This window comes from Nannospalax galili, unplaced genomic scaffold, assembly GCF_000622305.1.
Source record: "Nannospalax galili isolate Female #2095 unplaced genomic scaffold, S.galili_v1.0 scaffold1082, whole genome shotgun sequence".
NCBI classification, from domain to species: domain Eukaryota; kingdom Metazoa; phylum Chordata; class Mammalia; order Rodentia; family Spalacidae; genus Nannospalax; species Nannospalax galili.
Genome location: NW_008348580.1, coordinates 2,310,884 through 2,322,365, shown reverse-complemented (window position 1 = coordinate 2,322,365; position 11,482 = coordinate 2,310,884). Strand labels below are relative to the sequence as shown.

The 11,482-nt window shown below is 39.4% G+C and overlaps 1 protein-coding gene across 4 annotated transcripts in view; it reads left to right on the top strand.

The window, feature by feature from the left end:
• The window catches only part of Dennd4c (DENN domain containing 4C), a 120,133-nt gene that overhangs the window by 25,058 nt on the left and 83,593 nt on the right, over positions 1 to 11,482 (top strand). For 3 of the 4 annotated variants that reach the window (XM_008845535.2, XM_029569598.1, XM_029569599.1), the window contains 3 exons: positions 4,110 to 4,362; positions 6,062 to 6,131; positions 7,915 to 8,084. In XM_008845535.2, the coding sequence (XP_008843757.1) occupies positions 4,110 to 4,362; positions 6,062 to 6,131; positions 7,915 to 8,084 (493 nt within the window). The remainder of the gene's footprint in view (positions 1 to 4,109; positions 4,363 to 6,061; positions 6,132 to 7,914; positions 8,085 to 11,482) is intronic. The other variant, XM_029569600.1, reaches the window with a different exon arrangement.

The window sequence follows — 11,482 nt, the reverse complement described above, 5'->3', positions numbered from 1 at the left end:
TCCCTGTAGCCCCAGCTGTCCTGGAACTCACTGTGTAGACCAGGCTGGCCTTGAACTCACAGAGATCTGCCTGCCTCTGCCTCCTGAGTGTTGGGATTAAAGGCGTGCACCACCACGCCTTGCCCAAGAAGTTTTTTTAAAATAATGAAGAATTAGAAAAACTTTTTTCTGCACCTTCTGATATGGATCTTCCAGGTAAGGGGTGTGTAGGAATCAGGGTGGACTTCAGTTCCAAAGGTGGTAAATGTCCAAGCCTAGGAGTGTTCCCAGAATTATGCAGTGTTTGGGAAGTAAAGAGACCCCCGAGTTCTGTACTGGTCAACCCCAGGAAACTTTGCACTCTGCCTGTTTTTGCTCTTTCTGGTTTGCGATGTTTGAGGGAGTAGGCTAGGGAGTTGAACGCAGTCAGTCCTGGGCTCAGACCACAGCTGGGCAGGACTAGAGCAGTGCTAGAGGTCATGTAATCCCCAGTACTGTCTCAGTGATCCTCATCTCAGAAAGCGAGCCACTGCATCTGTGTACCCCGAAACCCAAGCTCCTTAAACTGCTCAGCAAGCCACATTTGCTGCCTCCTCTACAACCACCTCTCATGTTTGTCCAGTGGCAGGGTGTCACTAGACATCCAGAGATAAGATCAATGGTTCCTCTACCCACATGGCAGCTAACAACCATTCATAACTCCAGTTCCAGGAGTTCCAATGCCCTCTTCTGGCCTCCATGGTTATTGCATGACACAGGTATACTTAACCTATATGCAAATATTTATACATATACAAATTTTTAAGTTTAAAAAAAAGATTGAAGGTTGCTAGAGCTGGAGAGACAGCCCAAAAGTTAGGAGCACTTGATGCTCTTCCAGACTTTATACCCCAGCACCCATGTCAAGTGGCTTAACAACTACCCAGAACTACAGCTCCAGGGCATCAAAAGCCCTTTTCTGGCTTCTGTGAGCATTCACACACATATGGCGTGTATGTGTATGTATTCACACCTACATTTCATTTATTATTTTTTATTTTATGTGTATGAGTGAGTGCACTGTATCATGCAATGCCACAGAGGTCAAGAAGAGGGCATTGGGTTCCTCTGGAGCTGCAGTTAAGGACGGTTCATAGCCTCCATGTAGGTGCTGGGAATCGAACTCAAGTCCTCTGCAGGAGCAGTCTGTGCTCTTAACTGCTGAGCCATCTTTCCAGCTGCACACATCCACATAAAAAAAAAAAAAGATCCATGGTTCCTTGCTTTAGGTTCTCAGAGTAGTTCAAACTCTAAGAATAGATCCCCTTTCTAGGTGGCATCTGACTGTCACACTCTTGAGTTATGGGCAGCAACAAAATGGATTTCATCCCAAAGCTGCTTGCCTTGGAGGAGGGGTCCTTGTCACAGTGAATCCCCCACTGCATTTAAGATTTGGGAGATCTGGGGCTCGAGAGATGGCTCAGTGGTTAAGAACACTGGCTGTTCTTGCAGAAGACCCAGGTTTGAATCCCAGCACCCACATGGCAGCTAACAACTGTCTGTAACTCCAGTCCCAGAGGATCCGACAGCCTCTTCTGTCCTCCGTGGGCATTGCATGACACGGGTGCACTTACCTACATGCAGGCAATACACGGATTCACATAAAATAAAAATAATAAAATACTGAAAAAAAAAAAAAGCTTGGGCGATCTTGGGTTTCTCCTGTGGGTAGGATCGCCAATCTGTCAGTAGAGCTGCCTGGCTTACCCTGGGGCTGGGGCTGTGCTCTCACCACCAGCACTGTGGAGCCTGGCATTGGAGCTACAGGTACTTCTGTTCTCTGTATAGCCTTTCTGTTTCTCTGTGCTGTTGAGCTGTCCTGTCACCTCTTGTGATTCCAGATGGCCTCCTCTTTCTCTCTCTAGTCCTTTGTTACCTTGACTCTTCCTCAAAGTCTTCCATTGTTCATGTTGAGGAAGTTTTCTAGTTTTCTGAATGTCAGTTAAGATGCTCTTGTGTTTCCCCACTTTCTATTACTGATGTATTATTTGCTGTTTTTGAAGTTCTAATTTTTGGTTAGGGCTGAGATTATAAGCTTGTGTGCCTACTATGCCAAGCTTTTTCTTGGAAAATTTTTTTTTTTTTAAAGGCAGAGCCTTACTCTAGCATAGGTTGACCTGGAACTCGCTCTGTAGTTCCAGCTAGCTGGAACTTGCAGTGATTCTCCTACTTCAGTCTCCCAGTGCTGGGATTACAGGTGTCAGCTATTAACTCCTGGTGGAAAAAAATACATATATTTAATATTTTTATTTATTTTGATTTTTTTAATGTGTATGAGTGTATTGCCTGCATGTATGTAGGTACATCTGTGTCATGTGAAGGTCTTAGAAGTCAGAAGAGGATGTTGGATACCATGAAACCAGAGTTAGCTGCTATGTGGGTGCTGAGAATCAAACCTGGATCCTCAGGAAGAGTTGCCAGTGCTCTTAACCCTTGAGCTATCTCTCCAGCCCTGAAAAAAATATTTTAAAGGAGGAAAGATTTATTTTGGCTCATGGTTTCAGAGGGTTCAGTCCATGTTCAGTGGAACCATGCACTTGAGCAGAACATCATGGTGGTGAGAAGGTATGGTGGGATAGTTGTGTTGTAGCATGATGGATAGAATGCCCAGAAAAAGGAAATACTGGTACTTTTGAAACTTTTGGAGTAGTTTTTATTTATTTAAGACAGGATCTCATAGAGCCCAGGCTGGCCTCAACTCACTAAGTAGCTAAGGATGCCCTTGAACTTTTGATTCTCCTGCCTTCCAGTTGCTGAGATCATAGGTGTGCACTAGCACATGCAGTTCTGTGTAGCGCTAGGCACTGAACCCAGGGCTTCCTGCATGCTAGGCAGGCACTGTACCAACTGAGCTGTATCTACTGAGTCCAGGAGCTTTCTATGTGTTAAAAAGACAAACTTCTAAAATAAACTGTTAACAAATATTTTTTCCTAGTTTGTACCTGGTCTTTTGACTTGACTAATGGCATTTTCTTGGTTAAGATTTTTTTTTCTTTTTCCAAAAATGCAGTTTATTTTTCTATTCTATTGCTTCTAGACTTTGAGACATAGGATTGCAGTGTTTCTTTTAGCATTAGTGTAGTTTCATTCTTTACATTTGGATCTGTGATCAATGGGAGTTAGTTCTATGGTGAACATGAAGTATAGATAGAATTTTACTTTTTTTTTTTAATCAAATGACAACTTATTTGATACTGGTAGTTATCCAAGCAGTACATTAATTTGGTCTGGAGCTTGCTTCATGTATCCCAGGCTGACCTCAAACTCAAAATTCTGCCTCAGGTTCTCAAGTTGCTCATATTATAAGAATACAGCATCATGACCATCTTTTGCCTCTCACTCTTTATCATCAGTCAGAGCCACAAAGTTTTATTCCTTTTTTTTTTTTCCCTAAGACTTTTAATGGCTTCAGTTCTTACATTTAATTATTTGATAGTTAGGACTCTTTTGGGTGGGTAGTGTAAGGAAGGGTCCAGTGTATGTTGTCCAGTTATACCATTTGTTAAAATGACTCTTCTTTCAGTTGAATTGCCCTGGCACGCTCATAAAAATCAGTTACCTGTAAATATAAGGACCTGATTTTGGACTCTTCTATTCTGATCCATTGATTTATAAGTCAGTTCTTACGTCGATACCAAATTGTTCTTTTTTTCCCCTTCTTCCTGCCCCCACAGATTGTTTTGAAGTAGGGAAATATGGGTCCTCCAACTCAGTTCTTTTTCCAGATTGCTTGGGCTTTCCTGAACTTTCAAACTGTGAAACCATCTGAATGCTTAATACAATTTTAGAACTTGACGTGAGGATGTTTGTAGTGTTACCTATTTCTTTCTTCTATGTCTTGGCATAAAAAAATTGAGTTGTTCAGTCTAGTTTTTGCTTCTTAAATAATGGTCTTGCTTTTGAAAAATAATCTAGAGATTTACAGTTCCTAAAGTAATAATTTTAATTTTGGTTTATAATTAAAATTTGGGGAACAGGAAGAGTGGCCAAAATTTTGTTTTGTTTTACAAAGAAAACCTGACTAACACCTTGAATCTCCATCTCTCTCCTTCCCTTGAATCTCTCCTTCCCCTTCTTCCCTGCTGTTGTAGAGTTTTATATGAAGGGAAAGAACGGCTTATTCCAGGATGCGAAGTGATCCAAGCCACGCCCTATGGTCGTTGTGCTAATGTCAACAACAGTTCAACGACTTCCCAAAGAATCTTTATCACGTATCGAAGAGCTCCTCCAGTTCGATCCCAGAATTCTTTAGCTGTGACTGACATATGTGTTATTGTAACCAGCAAAGGGGAAACCCCTCCTCATACTTTCTGCAAAGTTGACAAGAATTTAAATTGTGGCATGGTAAGAAAAAGGTGCCCTATTTTCAATTTCCCTTCAAAAATAGCCAAATGGATCTACTATTAAGTGCATAGTTTGTTCATGGTTCTTATTTTTATCTCGCCATTTTTAAATTAAAAAATATTGTGGTGCTGGGCATCGAACCCAGGGCCTTGCACATGCTGTAGCATGCCTATTACTCAGCTGTATCCTTAGCTCTCTAAACATGTCTAAGTTAGAATTTTTGATATTCGGATGCTATACAATAAATCAATAATTAAAAATCCAGAAAAAGCATAATTTAAGTTAGGAATTTTGTATGTGTCTATGTGTGTCTTAATATTATCTGTGTTGTACCAACATAGAGGTTTTTATTAACTTTAGCTTTCAATGGTGTCTTCAAGGACAGTTGTAGGTAGATTGGGTGGGAACTTCCCTTATTTTTATTTAAACTGTTATGGCTTTACATACTTACTTTTTGAAAGAGCTAGTGAAACCCAGGCATGACTGTAATCCCAGTACTCATGAGTTAAAAACCAGCCTTGGCTATATAGGGAGCTCCAGGCCAATCTGGGTTACATAGGCAGACCATGTCTCAAAACAAACAGACGAGCAGCAAGCAAGCAAGCAGGCAGACAGCACTGTAAAGAAGAAAATTTGATTTATAGTGTTTTTAAAACATTTTTATCTTAGGTGTACGAGTGTATTGCCTGCATGTGTGTAAGTGCACCTGTGTCATGTAATGCCTGTGGAGGTCAGAAGAGGGCGTCAGATCCCCTGGAACTGGATTTACTGATGGTTGTTAGCCTCTATGTGGTGCTGGGAATCGATCCTGGGTCCTCTGCAAGAGTAATCAGTGCTCTTAACTGCTGAGCTATCTCTCCAGACCCAATACTTCACCGTTTTTTAAGGCAGGGCCTTGCTGTGTAATCCAGGGTGAGGTATACCACCCTCTGCTTCTTCTTCCTGAGTGCTAGGGATTACAGGCATGTGTCACCACTGCTGGATAATACAAGTTTTTTTTTTTTTTTTAATCTGTCCTTTTTTTGTTTTTTTTTCTTCTTGTTTGTTGATTGTTTTTTGACAGGGTCTCCCTAGTTACAGCCCACCTAGAAGTGAACCAGGGTGGCCTCCATCTCACAGAGACCCACCTGCCTCTGCCTCCCGAGGACTGTGATTAAAGGGCCGTGCCACCACGCCCACATTCTATTTCTTAATGGTTTATTTTATTTTTAATTATGCATATGTGCATGTGTCTGTGCATGTGAGTGCTGGTGCCTTGAATGCTGGTGCCTGTGGAGTCCAGAGGCGTTGGATCCCCTGGCAGTTGTGAGTTGCTTGGTGTGGGTGCTGAGAATTTAATTCTGGTCCTCTGTAACAGCAATACACGCTCTTAACAGCTGAGCCATCTCTCCAGTCCAAATATGAGGGATTTTGTTAGATTGTTTTGTTTTGGGATATTTTGAGACAGGGTCTTCCTGTAATCCCACCTGGCTTGCAATTTGCTATGTAGACCAGGCTGGCCTTTATCTCAGAGAGATTCACTTGCCTCTGCCTCCCAAGTACTAGAACTAAAGATGTGGGCCACCATGAATGGCATCAGTATGAGTTTTTAATAGACTTTCCTGAATAAATAATCAAAATCTGTAGACACATTCAAAGACGTCAGTTCTTTTTTTTTCTACTTTTTTTGTTTTTAAAAAACTAAATTTATCTTTTACAGTGGGGTTCCAGTGTGTTTCTGTGTTACAAGAAATCTGTGCCTACTTCAAATGCAATAGCATATAAGGCTGGTAAGTGAATTAAAGATTTGTCCCAATTACTATAGTTACTGGTGAGTGTTAGCATTAGGTTGACTAGGAGAGACAAAATATGTTCTTTTATATACTTTGTGGAATTGATTTATTCATAGATGATGTGTAATTTTAACATATTTACCCTAAGTTTTCTTAAATGCAGTGTATACTATAGAGTAATAGCTTCCAGACTATGGTGTTAAATTTAAACTTTTGTCTGAGCAAGTGTATGAGGACTAAACATCGAGCTTTTGGTCAACACTAATAGACTTAATAATTCAGTGGAAAACTGCTTGGCTTCTGATCTTTTTATACTTTGGCAATCATAAAGGTGTCAAACTGCATCTTTGCTTCTTATATCTCCTTCTCTTATCTTTGTGTGTCTGATTTGAAACCACATGTTACTTGCCATGAAAGGTGGACTTGCTTCCTCTCTCCCTTGTTGCAAAGAATCAGCTATATGGAGGAGAGGAGGGCCTGAGAGACTTTTCTGCCAAGAAGTTTTTGGGAAATCTATCGCCACACTCTAACTGCACACTAAAGTGTCCAGGGCTGTAAAGAGTTAAGTGTGACCTCTTCATTCCACTGGTATGGTGGGATAAAATCTGAAAATACAGGTATGCTCTAGTTGTGAGTAGAAGATACCGAAGTACTTCTTTGTGAAAAGAAGCAATGCCAACAACTTTTTGCTTATGCAAGTTTTGAAATGAAATTTGATCGTTCTCATAAAATTCATACAAGCCAGGGGTGGTGGCACATGCCTTTAATCCTAGCACTCGGGAGGCAGAGGTGGACAGGTCTCTGAGAATTCAAGGTCAGCCTCGTGTACATATTGAATTCCAGGCTGGCCAGAACTACATAGTGAGACCCTGTCTCAAACAAACAAAAAATAAATAAGACAGTTATTCATAGTAATGAATTAAACCATTTAACATAAATAGCAACAATATAAAATTTAGTATAATTTTATGTTAATATTGCTCTAATGTGTTGATTATACATGATACTCTAAAGGCCTTTCTTTGGAAGGGAGACCATATCAACAAAAACCAAATGCCAACCCCCCAAAAATTTGCAGAGAGAAGGTTTGTACAAGTATTTAGATATTTATTATGTGACACTTAGTTTTAGAATACAGTTTGGAGGCTGAATTTGGCCTCAAAATCCTACTTTGAAGTGTTTATCTTGGAAGTGGTTATGTATGGTGACATTGGAGGCTAAGGGATGCTATGCAGGTCCTTTGTTCTGAAGGGCATTGTTCTGGTTCTCAGAGCACTGCTACCTGCTCCTCTTCTGGCCTCGCACAGTCTAGTTAGTCTGGGGGTCATGTTGAAGGCCTTTAACATTGCCTCTCTCAACATGGGTGTAAGGGCTACATTAATTTCTCTTGCCTTGGCAATATTTTTTATAACATTTATTCCTTCTCTGAATTTTTTTTCCAAAGACTAGCTGAAATAGTTGGTGAATTTTCCTTTATCTTTCTTACCATTCTCCACAAGTTGTTGCCATATTTAGAAAATGTATGTATTTTAAGGTTGATGATCAAGATTACCTGAAATCATTCTTAGCTAGTGTTTTTAATACATTTCCATCTTATAATTAACTGTAAATTTGGGGTAACATACAAAGGATATATTTGCTTATCTTAATTTCTCTTATAGCAAGAGAAAAATTTTGAAATTTCACATAAATATTTCTAGGAAAATTAAAATGTCCTATTAGTATATATCATGAATAATTTATATAAAAATGGCTTTAAATGTTATGCTTTCTGTGAAAGGTTTAATTTTTCGATACCCAGAAGAGGACTACGAGTCTTTTCCGCTGTCAGAGTCTGTACCTCTCTTCTGCCTTCCAATGGGAGCCACTATTGAATGCTGGGATCCTCAAACCAAATATCCACTTCCTGTTTTTTCAACTTTTGTCCTGACAGGTTCTTCAGCTGAAAAGGTATATTTTTTGCCTTGTTGATTAAATTCATTTTGTTCATGTTTAAGTTGTAAAGTGGTTAGTATACTTTATTTGATGTGAGGATTATTTGGATAAGACATTTACATTTACACTATAATACCTAATCTACAAAGTCAACATGGAAATTGTGATCAGTATGTTGATATCTAGGGACCTTCTACATAGTTGTCTTAGTTTCTTATTTCTGTGATAAAAGTACTGATCAAGACCAACTTAGGGTGGAAAGGTTTTATTTTATCTTACATCTTTCATCACATTTTTCAATACGTCTTTTATTATTGATGGAAGTCAGTTTAGGAACTCAGGGCTGGAACCTGGAGGCAGACCAGGGAGGGCTTGTTCCTCTAGCCCATGCTCAGCCTACTGTCATATAACACAGGACCACCTGCCCAGGGATGGCACCAGCTGCAGTGGGCTGGGCCCTCTAGTATCACCCAACAATCACGAAAATACCCCATAGACGTACCTGCAAGGCCAGTCCAATAGAAGCAATTCCCTGTTGAGGTACCCTCTTCCCAGGTATGTAAAGTTGACAACTAAAGTTATCCAACCCAATAGTCAAACATAAGAGACACCCCAAAACCCAGGTCTCAAAAAAGACATAGGGCCGGGCGTGGTGGCGCACGCCTTTAATTCCATAATTTGGGAAGCAGAAGCAGGTGTATCTTTGTGAGTTTGAGGCCAGCCTGGTCTACATAGGCCAGCTGGGGGCTACAGGGAGACCATATAATTAGAAGAGGCATTTCATGACAACAGCATTGACATATTCAATAACAATTTCCAGAGCTAAGATGCATCTGTTTAAAGATTGACTGTAAATTTTTAGGTTTACAGTTGAATTATTACAGTTATACAATATTGTACTCAGTATAAACCCTTTAAGATATAAAATTAAATGAGGTTCCAACGTTTAAAAAAGATCTCCACTTCGTTGTCAAAACACACAGTTTCATACAGAAAAATTCATTTTTAATGCAATTGACACTAAGATGTTTGCACATGCATTTCTAATCTTTATATATCTGATTATTACTAGTCACAGTCGGTTACTTTCTGAGCTCCTTGGCATCTGAGCATGGATATAAAGTCATCAGGTAGATTTCAGTGCTAATGCTTTTCACATCTACTAATTATTAAGGAGCAAATTTTTATGCATTGAAGAATTATATTTTTTATTTAAAAAAATTAATAACGACATGATTAGAAGAAGCATTTCATTACAGCTTTAACATATTCAGTAACACATTCTAGAGCAAGGATACATCTCTTTCAAAAGTGGCTGTATATTTTTAAGTTCACAGTTGAATTAATACAGTTATACAATATTGAACTCAGTATAAACCCTGTAAGATATAAAGTTGAGTGAGTGTTTACCCTTTAAAGAAGATATCCATTTCAAGATATGCTGTTTCCTTCATTTTTTAAATATTTTTTATTTTTTTTAGAAGAAGCATATCATTATAGATTTAACATGCCCAATAACAGTTTCCAGAGCAAAGACAAAGCTCCTTCAAAAGTGGCTATAAAATTTCTAGGTTTGCTGTTGAATCAATACAATACAATATTAAACTCAGTATGAGCCCCGTAATATATAAAATTGAATGAGTTTTTAACCCTCAAAAGAGATCTCTATTTCATTCTAAAATATACTGTTTTTTACAGAAAGATTCATTGTTTTTGCTACTAACTCTGAGATGTTGGCGCATGCATCTCTAATCTGTATGTATATGATTATTACTAGTCATAATCGGTTGCACATGAGTCCTTGGTGCCTGTGTATGTCTATGAAGTCATCAGGTAGATTTCAATGGTAATGTTCATCACCTCTACTAATTAACATGACATAAACTTTTATGCTTCCTCCTTTAATATATATTTTTTAATTTGTTGATTTTTTTTTCTGTGTGTATATCACACAGAACATCCCAAATCATCTTATTCAACTATACACCCACTTCCCAGATGGCACCCTCCCATAGCCTCCCTCCCACCACTAGGGCCCTTATACTCTGTTAACCCTGCTACTATCCACTGTGTTCTCGGCACCCCCTGCCATTCCCCACTACATGTCCATCTGGTGAATCTAGTGAGCCTTTATAGAGGTCTTTGTTTTAGGAAGGTCAGCTGTTCACATCTAGCAGCAATCAGTTGTCAATATTCCTTTAGATAAGATTGGGGTCTGCTGTTTATTTTCCCACTTCTATGCTGGGTTACTCTCTGGGAGTCCCTTCAAAAGAAGGTATCTCCTATCTGGCATTGTTGCTTGTTATGTAGCCTTTAGCTATACATATGGACTCTTAAAAAATTATATTTGGTTATACTTTTAATCTTTGGTTATACTTTCCTTTTGGGTGTTTAGAGTCATACAGTTGGCCCAGATAAACCAATTTATTTTTACTCTTAAGGTCATTTGAGGATCTGTTCCTCAGTGGTCACATGGGCTTGGGAGGAGCCCCTGGCTCCTTTCTTTTACCAGTTCCACCTATGTGAAGATAAGTCAAAGGTTCTGCTTGACCATGGCAGGCTTCACTTGGAAGCATGGAGGAAATGATTCCTCTGTGTTGACCCTCCTCTTTGTAGACTGGACACTGGTTCATGTTCATCTCGTGGGGTCTCCTCGGCCTCCTTGATCAAGAGGACAGGTGACCCACCACAATTACAGGACACTTTGAGAGATGCCCATAGTCCCCTGGAAATTGTCAACCTAGGAGAGCAAGGAGCAAAAAGTGTCCTTTATGTCCCTCTGACCAAATTGTTATAGGCTGTTAAACACCCAAGAAGGTTAGTTCCACCAGTCTGGTACTTTTAATTACTCTGTGTCATGTAGATAAATCTTGGGCAAAGACCAATTGTTCTCAGATAAACCTTACCTAGACATACATTTCTTGATCTGCTATGTATAGTTTGTCAGTAGGGTGTTGGACTAATATGGTTCCCTCTGGTTTTTAAATCTAGCTAGGCATTATTTATCTCTCGCATTCTCACCCCTCCATCGTGGTTTCCCCAATTAAGGTGCCCCCATTTTCCCTTTCTCCCTTAATAATACCCTTCTCCTACGGTCCTACCTCTCATGAGCTCCTTCTTTCCCTTTATCCCCTAGATTCCTTGTATACCCTTCTCTCCCCCCTCTTAAATTATCCCAATTTTTATTTATTTCTCCCTTATTAACACCTGTTTCCTACTGTTCTTCTCTTTCAGGTTCTTTCTTTTCCTTTACTTCCCTTTCCATTATCCTGGTTCCTGTAGTTATGTCTGGATACATACTCATTTATCAGGGTTTGGTTCTAGGATCCACATATGAGAGAAAACATACGTCGATTTTTTTTCTGAGTCTGTGTTACTTCACTTAGTATAACAGTTTCTAGTTCCATCCATTT